This window comes from Podarcis gaigeae, assembly GCF_964106915.1.
Source record: "Podarcis gaigeae genome assembly, chromosome: 1".
Lineage (NCBI taxonomy): Eukaryota > Metazoa > Chordata > Lepidosauria > Squamata > Lacertidae > Podarcis > Podarcis gaigeae.
Window position 1 is genome coordinate 114,525,426 of NC_139678.1, and position 13,804 is coordinate 114,539,229.

The following is a 13,804-nucleotide window of genomic DNA, read 5'->3' on the forward strand; positions in this document are numbered from 1 at the left end:
AATTCAATAATAGACCACAGAACAGAGCAAAATGTGGATTTGGTTCAATCTTCTGCCTATGGAGGTATATACAACTTATGACCCACCAAACCAAACACAGTCTAGCAGAGTTCCTATCACTATGAGCTCAACAAACCTACCTTCCCTGTCTGCCAGGAATTGCAAAAAGCAGATGATGTCAAGAACACGGCAAGTCACGCTATAGACTCCCATCAGAGAGCTGTTGCCCTTGAGGAAAGTGAACCTACACACTTCAGTAGCGATGTTTTATTCAGGCCAACTTTTCAGTGAAATCAATGGACGAGGGACCTGCTCAGCACTCTGCAGATTTCTGCTAGAGTAAAAGAAAAAGAGCTGACCAATGCAATTGATTTGAATGAACTCAAGGGCAAGGACCATTAGATATGTATAGATTCTGCTCACCGTTGAATCACACTGCTGTAGCGCTTGGGAGGTTATGGGGGGGACGACTAGATTCTGATCAATTTGTATTTCATTTTAAAAATGAGCTTCATTCTTACATACAATACTTAGGTCATATTGTTCACAGAGGAAAAACCAATGATGCTGAACCCCACCGAGCTGCATAAGACACCCCCCATCCCATCCCCCGAGCAAGATGCAGACTAAATACAGACAACCCCCTCCACAGCAAAACAAACAAAAAAGCTACCCTCATTTTCTACAATATAAAATTAGGAGGAACAGAAGAGGCCTTGGCAGTCCAGTACCTAGGTTTTGTGGAATCTTGTAAGACTGCAACCCTACCTGCAATTATCTGGATATAAGCCGAATAGGTGAACATTGCGGGACTTCTCAGAAAACGTGTTTATTGCATAGGGTTGTACTGCTTGATGTTTCCTTGTTCACTATGTCTTCTGGTAGTCCTGGACTCATTAAAAAAAAAAATCAATGAGAGAAAAATGCTTAGGCAGAAAGTAATAACATAAATCTGTATTATTGAGAAAACTGACAAATATAAAGTATTAGATAGGGTATCTGAACCTTGTTTTCTGTTAGCTTCTCTAACAGAGCCTCTGTCCAAATAATTTGTACAGCTGTCACTGTTAACGGCTTCATTAACAAGTGACCCCGAAATTCAGGATCATGCCAAAGTTTTGTGCTTGTTTTGTGCTGCGCTTTGTGCCACCCGCCCCCCAAACCGAATACAATCATACCTTGGACTCAGACGTTTTGGCTCCTGAATGCCTAAAACCTGGAAGTGAGTGTTCTGGTTTGCAAATGTTCTTTGGAACCTGAATGTCTAACAGTGCTTCCGCGGCTTCCAATTGGCTGCAGGAGCTTCCTGCAGCCAATCGGAAGCCGCGCTTTGGTTTCTGAACGTTTTGGAAGTCATATGGACTTCCGGAACAGATTTCATTCAATTTCCCAGGTACGACTAATTGACTAAACAAATCGGGGTCACAAGTTAATGCCCCAAATCCAACTTGGCCTGACTGACTACAAACCAGTGCCCATGTTTTGGGTTAGTTTTGTGTCACAAACCCCACTATGCCTGCCACGGACCCCCAACTGAGTAGCTGACACTCAAACCAGGGGCCATAGGGACACCCCCAAACCCAACCTTGTCCAATTGACTCCAAACCAGTGCCAAAGCGGAGTGTCCCCCATGCTCCTATATAGATATTGGCTGGCTTGGAGTCAATTGGACAAGGTTGGGTTTGGGGGGATGTCCTTATGGCCCCCAATTACTCAGTTTGGAGGGTGGCACAAAAGGGGGGGTTTACAGCTCAAAACGTAACACACAACTTTGGCAGCTGTAAAAATTATTCGGACAGAGGCTCTGTTAGGCTAACAGAAAGCAAAGTTTAGAAACCCTATCTAATACAGTGGTACCTCAGGTTTAGTACTTAATTCTTTCCGGAGGTCCGTTCTTAACCTGAAACTGTTCTTAACCTGAAGCACCACTTTAGCTAATGGGACCTCCCGCTGCCGCCGCGTGATTTCTGTTCTTATCCTGAAGTAAAGTTCTTAACCTGAACCACTATTTCTGGGTTAGCGGAGTCTGTAACCTGAAGCGTCTGTAACCTGAAGCGTATGCAACCCAAGGTACCACTGTACTTTATAGTTCTTGAAACAAGAGTAAGAAATAAATATATTAATGTATATATTTGTCAGTTTTCTTAATAAAGATTTAAGGTATTGCTTATAGATTTATGAATTCAGCGGGGTTTGCTCCGAGTAAAAAAAATGTGCCAGATCTCACTGAATTGTGTGGTTTTGTTAAAAGGGAGCAATTTTTCCACGGCAACCACCAGAAACAGATGGTGGAGAGAGGGAAGCCCTGGAAGGCCATGGCATCGCTCAGGGACGGGGAGGCCAAGGCGTGTATTTCCTCCTGCCTGACTGGCAAGCTTCTCCCAGATTTCTAGGCTTCAGGGCGAGGATCTTCCAGAAAGCTTGAAGCCTCGGAACCGCGCTGTCTCCTTGCTTGACAGCTCTGCTCATTTGCTTTGATGGCCTGCATGACAATGACGCACGTCTATGCACGGGGGTGGGGTGGGGGGGTGGGGTGGAGGAAGTGAAGTGTGGCTGTGTAGAAATCCGCTTAACAAAAGGCGTTGTAACGATTTCGAATTTGGGGTGGGGAGAGTTAACTACTCCACTTAGCTCGCGATCACAGACGTGGAATAAGCACAGGGGAGTCCCCTTCTTATCCCGTGAGTTTTCTCCGGCTGCCGCCCCGTCTAGAGAGCATCCTCCGCGAGGGTCTGCTTTGAAGCTAATGCGGAGTCAAACCAATTAATCCCCCCTTGTCTACTTTGTCTAGCAGCGGCGACCCCTGGTGGCCACTAGTAGAAGTAGTGTCATAATCATAGAATCATAGAGTTGGAAGAGACCACAAGGGCCATCGAGCCAAACCCCCTGCCAAGCATGGGCTTCTACATGGTGCTGGAGGAGACTCTTGAGAGTCCCGTGGACTGCAAGAAGATCAAACCTATCCATTCTGAAGGAAATCAGCCCTGAGTGCTCACTGGAAGGACAGGTCCTGAAGCTGAGGTTCCAATACTTTGGCCACCTCATGAGAAGAGAAGACTCCCTGGAAAAGACCCTGGTGTTGGGAAAGATGGAGGGCACAAGGAGAAGGGGACAACAGAGGACGAGATGGTTGGACAGTGTTCTCGAAGCTACCAGCATGAGTTTGACCAAAGTGGGAGACAGAAGTGCCTGGCGCGCTCTGGTCAGTGGCGTAGCGTGGGGGTGCAGGGGGGGCCATAATCCACGGGTTAGGGGGCGCAAATTACTTGCCTTGCCCCGGGTGCTGACAACCCACGCTACGCCACTGGCTCTGGTCCATGGGGTCACGAAGAGTCGGACACGACTAAACGACTAAACAACAACAAGGCTTTTACAGGCAGGGGTCCAGTTCTCCAAAACGCAGGACCTGCCACCTTTGGAAGTGGGTGAAGTCATGGACACAGGCCCAGACAGAGGAGGGGGCCATATGGGCCACTTGGCCCAGGCCTCCAATTCCAAAGGGGGCCTTGGTCAGCATATTCACAAAATTATTTATATACTTACTTATTTATAAGACTTCAGTTATCTCCAAGGTAAAAAAAAAAGGGAGGGGCACATTATCTACCTGGCCTGGGCCTCTGCCTGGCTCTGCAAGGCCGTGCATAGACATCACCATATTTTACAACTACCGGGTATATATATATATATATATATATATTGGAGGGACACGGGTGGCGCTGTGGTCTAAATCACTGAGCCTAGGACTTGCTAATCAGAAGGTTGGTGGTTCGAATCCCCACGACAAGGTGAGCTCCTGTTGTTTGGTCCCTGCTCCTGCCAACCTAGCAGTTTGAAAGCACGTCAGAGTGCAAGTAGATAAATAGGTACCGCTCCGGCGGGAAGGTAAACGGCGTTTCCGTGCACTGCTCTGGTTCGCCAGAAGCGGCTTAGTCATGCTGGCCACATGACCCGGAAGCTGTATGCAGGCTCCCTCAGCCAATAAAGTGAGATGAGCGCCGCAACCCCAGAGTCGGCCACGACTGGACCTAATGGCCAGGGGTCCCTTTACCTTTTTATATATCTTGGGGTGTATGGTGGGAGGCGTCCGACCATTAAGACCAGAGTTTGATTTTTTTAAAAAAACAACACAGGTAAAAAAACCTTTTAAGGAGAGTTCCCAAGTCCTGCAGTGTGTGTCTGCACGCGAGGTTCTTGCTCCACCAGAGGAGGGCAAGATCGTTGCCTCCGCTTCCTGCAGCGGGAGCTGCGTTTGCAAACCTGCCCTCCCCACCCGTTACTAGACAAGCATCTTCTCGGTGGAGCGCTCTTCCCTCTCCCGGCTACGCGGTAGCATAAGCGGGTGCCGTCGCGGAGCTTGTTCGTAAGCCCGAAGAGCAAGGGCGTAGCCAGGATTTTTTGTTAGGGTGGGCAGGACTTTTGGGGGGGGGCAGAACCGACGTGATTGGTCATTTATTTATTTATTTTGTTTTACTTGATCTTGGGCGGGGGGGCGGCGGGATCAGCTACACCCATGCCATCGATGGTGGAGGGAACGTACTCCCCACCCACCCAAAGCAAGAGCTTCAGCGTTACACTCCGGAGCAAGAAATTGGCAAATCGTGCATGCAAAAAAAAAAAAAAATCCCTTCCTCTCGCCTCTGCGCATGCTCGGAAAGGGCTTCTCCGCCTGCCGCCCTCCCGCGATCACAATTGACAAGTTTCTCTGCTCTTCGCTGTTTCTCAATGAGAAGCCATCGGTTGGTGTATTACGTCCGTATAGTAAAGCCCATCACCTTGCACCGAGAGAGATAGGTTATTTTTAGCAAATCAAAGCTAGATCTGCAGCCAACCAGCAAACACAGCAGCGCTGAGAAGCTGGCTTTGGCTTTTGCTTGCATTTAAAACACCCCCCACCACCACCACCTTAAATTGAACGTTATAATCTAGGACGGATATTTAGGTCAGAGCCTTTGAAGAGCCCGTTCCGCCGTCTGTTTCAATTACAGCTTCTGTCGAAAGTTTGTCCTATCTGATCGTCAGACGCCAAGTAGCTCCTCCTACCTACAATCTCAAACGACTGCAGCAAGGAGAGCAAATCAATATATGTATCAGCGGAGGCTGGAGAGCTCAGTCCTTTTTCAACCACCTCCCACGTAATCAAATTCCACGTGTCTTGTCTTCGATCGCCCCGTCTCTCTCGCGGATGTCTTGGGCTCCCCATCTTTGCTTAATTTATGAAAGCTGGCAAGGGGCTATCGAGGCTCAACCTGTCGCGATATTATTTATTCTGACCTGGTTGCCCTCAGCTGAATACCACTGCTAAGCATTACTCAGAGTAGACCCACTGAAGTCCATTAATTTCAATGCTAACATTGCACTTAACATTCAACGCTATCGTTGAAATTAACATTCAATGCTAACGTGTTTGATTTCAAAGAAAAGAACTTTGCACATGCTTGAAGGCGCTGCACATTCTAAGCACGAACACACGTACTTGGCCCTGGCACTGAAAGCAGATTCTGGCATTTATACGAGCCTCAACACCACCCTAAAATCTAGGGTGCCTCTCGGGGTTCCTATAAACGAACCATAATAGCACCCTAAAATTTAGGGTGCCTCTCTGGTTTCCTAAAATCCAGGGTGCCTCTCAGGTGCTATAGGATGGCGGTGTGCGTGCTAGCTTCCATTGAGAAGGTTTGGCATCTCATTCATATTTCCCCACCACCACCCCACCGACATCGCTTTCATTCAGGTCCCTACACAGCGTACGTTTTTCACGTGCTGGGATCCATGACTTGAGGTTCCCCAGCATTTTTGCGTAGGCATCGGTTCGGCATTGAATGCGCTGCTCCACGTGCGCGTAAAAATAGCTCCACGTCAGTCTGTCTCGGCGGAGAGGCAGTCGGGGTTTCGTCTCGCCGCGGGAGGGGGAAGAGGCGGAGGCGCGGAAGCCGCATGTGTGCTCGCGGTTCCTTCATCTTAATCGGACTCTGAGACCTGCACATTGCTGTGGAAAGGTGACCACGTGCGCGCAACCGCTTCAGGGGGAGGCTCCCAGCGTAAATAAAAAACAATAAACCATCTGGCGCACAAGCGCACCTTCTCGTCTCTGTGTATTATAATCCCCGCGTATTTGTGGTTGCAAGCCTCCGGCTCCCCATTTTGCGATCCAAATCCCCTCCTGCAAGAAGAAAGGATGCGATTGCATTCCTAAGCTCCAGCAAGTCCATTAAAGCTAGCGTGACAGATTGATTTTAATGAGTTAAAAGGACAATGGCCGCAGCTGCAAATCAAGGCTGCAAGCCCACGTTCATTTACTTGGAAGTAAAGGCCATTGAACTCACTGGGACTTCCTTCCGAGTAAACAGGATCGGGCGGCGCGAGGGGATTCCCTCCTTATGGAACGCTGTATCCTTCGTTAGCGATTCCCATAATGACGTATGTGCAGGTTGCAAGGGAACACGGCAGTACAGTACTGTACTATTGCAAGATAAAAACACCTCCTGCCAATCCCAAGCCGCGAATCTTATAGACCCCACCTCCACGCCCGCTGTTTCATCGGCTTTTACATATGTATACTTGAAATTATGGTTAGAATTACTGCCTTACTTAGAAGTGCATTGCTATTAAAAATAAGCAGGCTCCACTCTTGCCTTAGAAGATGAGTGTACGCTCAAGGCTGTTATGTTTCAGAAACCGAAGCATGCTCTTTAAAAATCTGTATCGACGCTTTACTCCAAATAAATATTTTAAGGAAAAGGAACCGTAGTTTGTTTTTATTATTTTTTTATGAGGAACATATGCACAGAAGTCACATTCTCGAACAATAGGACACGTGGTCACTAATACACAAGCGCACGCGAGAAACATCTCCCCCACAATCTCCCGCATAGTCCCATGACAATCGATAGCTGACCGGCGGCACCTCTCCCAGAGTTTGCATTTCTTAATGGCAGACCTCGAATGCGTTGAGATTTCCTTTCTGGAGCCATTAACCCAATAACACCGTGGCGCAACTATCCCTTGCGCTACTGATGCTCATGCGTGGGGGGGGGGAATTTGCACCTCGCAGCTTCGGGCATCATCTACTTGCTTCGGTCACTGCACCCCCCCTCCAATAAACCCCTTCATTCATCCGCTGCTCCCGCTCCGAAGAAGCTCGACCGTCGACGTGATCGCCTGTGGAAAGAGAAGATGCTCCGGTTACGGGCTGCCTCTCCCGGCCGCCGCCGCCTCCTCCTCCTCCGCTCACGCGTCCTCCCTCCCCGCCCCGCCTTCTTAGTGGTCGGCCGGCTGGGTTACGCAGGAGCCGCCGCCAGCAGGAACAGCAGTTAGCAGAGAGCTTTGACGCGCATCTCCGGAGAAGCAGCAGCAGCCCGTTGCAAGTAACCGGGAGCGAAAGGACGCGAGAACCCCGCGGGAGCCACCTGGACGGGAGACGAGGGCAAGGACGACGACGGGGCGCCGCGGAACAACGGAAGGGGTGAAGGAGAAAGGCGAGGAGCCCGGGGGTAGGAAGGGCACAGAAAGCCGGACTCGGAGGCGGATGGATCCGTTTGCTCGCTCGCTCCAAGAGAGGGCGGGAAAGCCCGGGCACCTTCTGCTCCCCCACGTGCTGAACGGCTTGTAACCCGCCCTGGGTTTCTTCTCCGGGCGCGCCAGTCGCTAGCAAGCAGCAAGTGCGGCGGCGGCTCGCTGCCGCTTATCTTCCGCTTTTCAGCATGAAGTAAGGAGGACGGCAAAGTTTGGCGCGCAGTGGCGGCGGTGCGCCTTCGAGGTGACGAGGCCGCCATGTCGGCCCCCGCCGGCTTGGACTTCGCGGCGGTGGAAAGTTTCCTGGACAGGCACCCGGAGCTGGTGGAGAAGTGGCTGAAGAGGAGGAGCTCCCTCCTCGCCCAAGCGGCTCCCGAGGCGGAGGAGCGGCCGGGCCACAGCAGCAACGGCACCCCGACGGCGCTGGGCGGCCCCGGCTCCTCTAAGGCGAAGGGCGGCGGCGGCCCCGTGGCCCCTCCGGAGACGGCGGCCGGCGGCCTGCAGCGCCGAGCGTCGCAGAAGGAGCTTCGGCGCAGTTTCGCGCGCTCCAAGGCCATCCACGTGAACCTGACTTACGACGAGCACGTCCACGCGCGGGCGCAGGAGCCGCTGAGCAGCGCGCGGAGAAGGGCCCTGCTGAGGAAAGCCAGCTCTCTGCCGCCCACGACGGCGCACATCCTGAGCGCGCTGCTGGAGTCCCGGGTGAACCTCCCGCAATACCCGCCCACCGCCCTGGACTACAAGCGCCACCTCAAGGAGCACAACGAGCGGCAGTTCTTCCTGGAGCTGGTCAAGGACATCTCCAACGACCTGGACCTGGGCGCCCTCAGCTACAAGATCCTCATCTTCGTGTGCCTCATGGTGGACGCCGACCGGGGCTCGCTCTTCCTGGTCGAAGGCGGCGCCGCCGCCGGCAAGAAGAGCCTGGTCTCCAAGGTCTTCGACGTGCACGCCGGCACCCCGCTGCTGCCTTGCTACAGCACCGAGAACTCCAACGAGGTGCAGGTGCCCTGGGGCAAAGGGATCATCGGCTACGTGGCCGAGCACGGAGAGACCGTCAACATCCCCGACGCCTACCAGGTAGGGAAGGGGCTCGGGGCGCGCGCTTCGGGGGGGGGGCGGCTCCTGGTTCTGCTGCTCGCCTTTCTGCACCCGAGGCGGCTTATGCTACAGCAGCCGTGCAAAGGCGAGCTCTCCTCTCGCTGTCGTAGTAGTGAAATGGGAACAAATTCACTTGTGCACAGCATCAAGCTCTAAAGCTGATTGGGGAAACACTCAGGTATATTGTGCACGCGCATACGCGGAACCAACTTAATAAATGCTAGTTTCAGCAGCACGGGAAGAGGACCATTCAAGACCTTTGCGTGCTCTCCAAAGCCAGAGGTGGGGAACCCAAATATTGTTGGGCAGCATCGATAATCATCTGTGATGGTGGTCTGTTGGGGGTAGGAGGAGCCCAGCATCATTGGGGGGGGGCAGGTAGGGGTTCCTCACCTCTGGCTTAGAGGATTCATATGGGGGGGGTTCATGCGTAAGTTCCTTTTAAAAATACCACACAAGTATTCAGCTGTGCATTGCAGTTACTGTACTTGTTTAAGCTCAGTGTTGGTGTACTGAGTGGTCTCTGGAATGGACTTCAAGCAAGTGTGGGCTTGGCTTCTCTCACACATTTATTAGGTGGCAAGGGGTCGGGTGAATTGTAAGGTTTTTAGTAGTTAGCATGGCCGTCAATACCATGGATGGCACATTGTTCCTTCTCCACTCATTAACTGTTTCTTGTGCTTCAGTATTAAATATTCTCTCTGTGTAGTACAGTTATCTGTAAAATCAAAGGTCACTGGGCGGCCTTGAGAAAGTCCCTTGTCCTCACTTGCCTTGCTTAATTTGGCAGAGTTGTTGGGAGACTTGAGAGTTCAATCCTAGACATGCCTGCTCAGAAGTAAGTCTCACTGAGTTCCATGAGGTTTACTTCCAGAGAAGTGGTGGTTATAGGTTGCATCCTAAAATATGTCTCTGATGATCTCAGAGGAAGGACAGGACACGGTTGTAGCAGGTAAACACACCATTCGTTGCCTGAGCTGGCAAAATACTTTTTAATTCCAGAATCTTATTTGAACCAAATTCTTAGTGTGCCCCTCATCAAATTCTTAGGAAGCACCATCAGGTTCTTAGATGGATGAGTACCTGAGATTTGTCCTCTACTTTGTCTAGGTCACAATTTTGTATGCCGTGATTCTTTCACACAAATCGACTTTGTGGTGGTGTAGATCAAGCCATAGTTTGGTTTTGTTATAAATAATTCAGGTTAGCATGAATTCACCCAGGCTGAAAAAAAGCACTCGGCTACATGTATTCTATGACTCTTCTCTTATTAGACTTTTGATCCATGTTAGGGTCATTTCTTAAGTTTTATACTGAAGTTCATACCTGAAAGTATACAGGGTGTATACATGGGAGCATGTCAATTAAAACTTATACATGTCCCTTCAAAATATACATGTGCAACTCACACAGTATGTATATATTTTGCACTTGGTTGTCTTAATACTGTGTATGGAACATAAAAAAGTAGCTCTTTAGTGATTGACACTTGGGAGCCTGGTGATAGTAGTTATTTCAGATTAATTAATTGGAGTAAAAGTGTGATCTTGTGTATGTGGCCATAATTGGTGTTGCCCTAATTCTTTATTTTAAACACACTTTAAGAGTGTGATATAAAGTGGTTACTGTTTAGAATGGCTCATTCAACATACTGGGACTTGAGTTGCAGTTTGTAGTGTGCTCTGGACATATCTTAGGTAAAATGGACAAATCTCACAACAGTTCAATAAATAACCCCTAGGCCAGTAGCCATTGCCATGTTTTTGTGGTAGTGAGATCCATAAATGAATTATATGTTGTGCAAAGGATTTTATACATCAGCCATATTCCCCTTTTGTCGTCTTTCTCCGTGCCTAAACAAAAAAAACATCTGCTTGCTTCGTCTTTTCCTCATAGGAAATAGCTCCCACCCCTCAATAATTTTGACTGCCTTTTCTATCCTATCTTGAGATGGAGGCAACCAGAGGTTTGTATTATCTTCCATCGTAGATTTATAAAGGTGTAACAAGCACTAGCTGTTTCATTCTCAACAGCTTGCCTAATAATTCCCAGCGTGGAATTTTCCTTTTTCTCTGAGTTTGTTTTCACTCAGCTATCTTTGCACCATGACTTACCCCAAAGTATAGATTTTCGTTAGCCTCCTTAAGTTCGGAACCTTTAGCATATATTTTTTGCACAATTGCGTATTTCCAGTCTCCCCCTTCACCCACTATTTACAGATCCTTTTAAGCTCTCCACAGTCTACTTGAGCTCTCACCACCATTCTGAACAATTTGACCCAGAAATTTTATGTCCTCTCTGCCTCCAGATCATTGATAAATAAAAAACCGAGTCTCAGTAGAGATCCTTTGGGAATTCTATACTTTCCCCACTGCAATTTGAGAGCTTTCCGTTTAGTCCTGTGCTCTGCTGCTTGCTGTTTAGAAGTTACTAATCCATAAAATGACCTGTTCTCGGAAGGCATGAATTCTAAGTTTGCTTACTTCTTGTAAGCAATTCTTTAACTTTCTCTAGCAAATAGTTTGAGTGAATCATAAGGTAAAATCTTCAATCCTCATACAATGTGCCTTATTTTAGATACAAATCTATAAGGATAGTTGCAGAGGTGCTTTTTTTAATGAAGGTACTCCATGTCATGGAGTAGTGTCGCCTCTTTTTTCTGCCCATGGCAGCTATTTTGTGTTGGCATCCATGTCCCTGCAGCTCTTCTTTTTTAACCAAAAAAAAGCACAGGATAGTTGCAGTTTATCTGGTACCTTGTTACCCTGTGAAATCACTGATATGGTGTAAGTTATCGCTGCTAGATAAAATGAATTGATTTGGGGGAAGTGATATAAAAGTAAACTCTTTTGTTTATGTATTGAGTTTTAGACATGTTCATTGTAAAAAATCTGGGGGGGGGGACACACACACCCTCCCCTGCAAGACATTTCATTTGGACACAGAGAGAACAGATGGCCTGAGAACTACTCAGGACTAAGAACTGGGGCGAGATGCAATATTCATTAAATATGTTCAGTGTCGTATTCATTCTTTGCAAGTACAGCCCTTAGGTATTGGCGCATCTTCTAGTGTAGCTGGGTCACTGGTACAGAGTCTGAGCCAGACGATTGAAGATTTCCCTCCTCCTCTACACTGGAGAGCCAGTGTGGTGTAGTGGTTAAGAGTGGTAGTCTCGTAATCTGGGGGACCAGGTTCGAGTCTCCACTCCTCCACAAGCAGCTGCTGGGTGACCTTGGGCCAGTCACACTTCTTTGAAGTCTCTCAGCCCCACTCACCCCACAGAGTGTTTGTTGTGGGGGAGGAAGGGAAAGGAGAATGTTAGCTGCTTTGAGACTCCTTAAAGGGAGTGAAAGGCGGGATATCAAATCCAAACTCTTCTTCTTCTTCTTCTTCTTCTTCTTCTTCTTCTTCTTCTTCTTCTTCTTCTTCTATTTCCAGAACTAAAGCAAAACTCATCTCTCACAAAGGATTCATCAGACTTAAAGGCAGGGGTGAAAAAACATTTTCAGACTGAGGGTTCAGGTGTATTGAAAAGCTGGGGGGGGGGTTAATATCCCAATAGGGGAAGGGGCCAGACATACACAATCACAGAGACCCTTGACACAATGCCCACTTCTCTTGCTTTCTCAACAACCACCGATTCCATCCAGCCAACATTCTGAAGTTTTGTTTTCTTCACTCTCCTGCATACAAAGTGCATCAGATTTCTGTTGATATTTTTCTGGGTTGTTGGCTTCCAATAGCTCTCCTTACTGTTGTCATGAGTCCCGTGGAGATGTCCCAGAGGCGATGGTCTGATCCAGTGGAGAAATGGGAGGTGGCTGGACAGTTGGAGCTGCACATGCCTGGGGAGGCTCCTAGTGGGATGGGGGAAGGAAGGTGAAATTGGGACCCCCTAAGACGCAGGTGGCGCTGTGGGTTAAAGCCTCAGCGCCTAGGACTTGCCGATCGAAAGGTCGGCGGTTCGAATCCCTGCGGCGGGGTGCGCTCCCGCTGCTCGGTCCCAGCGCCAGCCAACCTAGCAGTTCGAAAGCACCTCCGGGTGCAAGTAGATAAATAGGGACCGCTTACCAGCGGGAAGGTAAACGGTGTTTCTGTGTGTGGCTCTGGCTCGCCAGAGCAGCGATGTCACGCTGGCCACGTGACCCGGAAGTGTCTCCGGACAGCGCTGGCCCCTGGCCTCTTGAGTGAGATGGGCGCACAACCCCAGAGTCTGTCAAGACTGGCCCGTACGGGCAGGGGTACCTTTACCTTTACCTTTAAGAAGTTTCTAAGCCCAAGGAGGGGGCCAACAGTCTAGAGCAGCCTTTTCTAACCGTGGGTCCCCAGATGTTCCTGAACTACAACTCCCATAATCCGTGCTGGCCATGATGGCTACAAATGATGGGAGTAGTCCCATCTGCTCACTGATAGGAGGAGGCAGCACTGGAGACAAATCCACAACAGGAGGTATCTGGCTAGGAGTGTCTGCATCCTTTCCCTCCATCCAGCTCTCCACTCTCTAGACCAGCCTTTCTCAACCTTGAGTCCCCAGATGTTGTTGATTTGCCTCCAGTGCCGCCGCCTCCTATCAGTGAGGAGTCCCCACCCCCAAAGTGACCAATAGTAAATTGGCTGCTGAAGTGGCACCTACACTGCCCATGTCTCTCAAAAGCACAGGGATGAAGTTTGCATAAACTTCACAGTGCCAGCCCTCTTGAGTGCCCATTTGTGAGCCCCAGTCCTGGGATACAAAGAGGAGTCTTGGACAAGTCGTAAAAACAGTAATGCTTAATTTCTAAAGTCAAACAATCTTGAGGCCCCAAACTTCCAAGTTAGCCCAGTCTCAAGTTGCCTTCTTTGTAATGGTAACTTCTTGTTGTTCAGGGCTGAATCCTGCCACTTGTGGAAACAACCAGGTTCCTGGCAGTAGCAGCCATTCCTTTGTTTCTACAGCATCATATCCCCTCTTGCCCTGCGGGCTGCTTTAACCCTCTTTACCGCACCCACTGCCCTTTTATGCAGGGATGAGCACAATTCAGTGGTACCTCGGGTTAAGAATTTAATTCGTTCCAGAGGTCCGTTCTTAACCTGAAACAGTTCTTAACCTGAAGCATGCTTTTGCTAATGGGGCCTTCTGCTGCCGCTGCGTCATTCTTATCCTGGGGCAAAGTTCTTAACCTGGAGCAACCACTTCCTGGTTAGCGGA

At 49.3% G+C, this 13,804-nt stretch overlaps 1 protein-coding gene across 6 annotated transcripts in view; it reads left to right on the top strand.

Moving 5' to 3' along the window:
- The first annotated feature begins 6,742 nt into the window (after positions 1 to 6,742).
- Positions 6,743 to 13,804, top strand: part of PDE11A (phosphodiesterase 11A) — a 154,768-nt gene continuing 147,706 nt past the window's right edge. For all 6 annotated transcript variants that reach the window (XR_014557104.1, XM_083706742.1, XM_083706738.1 and 3 more), the window contains exon 1: positions 6,743 to 8,592. Coding sequence is in view for 5 of the 6 variants with exons in the window: in XM_083706742.1 (XP_083562868.1) it covers positions 7,771 to 8,592 (822 nt within the window). In the remaining variant the exon portion in view is untranslated. The remainder of the gene's footprint in view (positions 8,593 to 13,804) is intronic.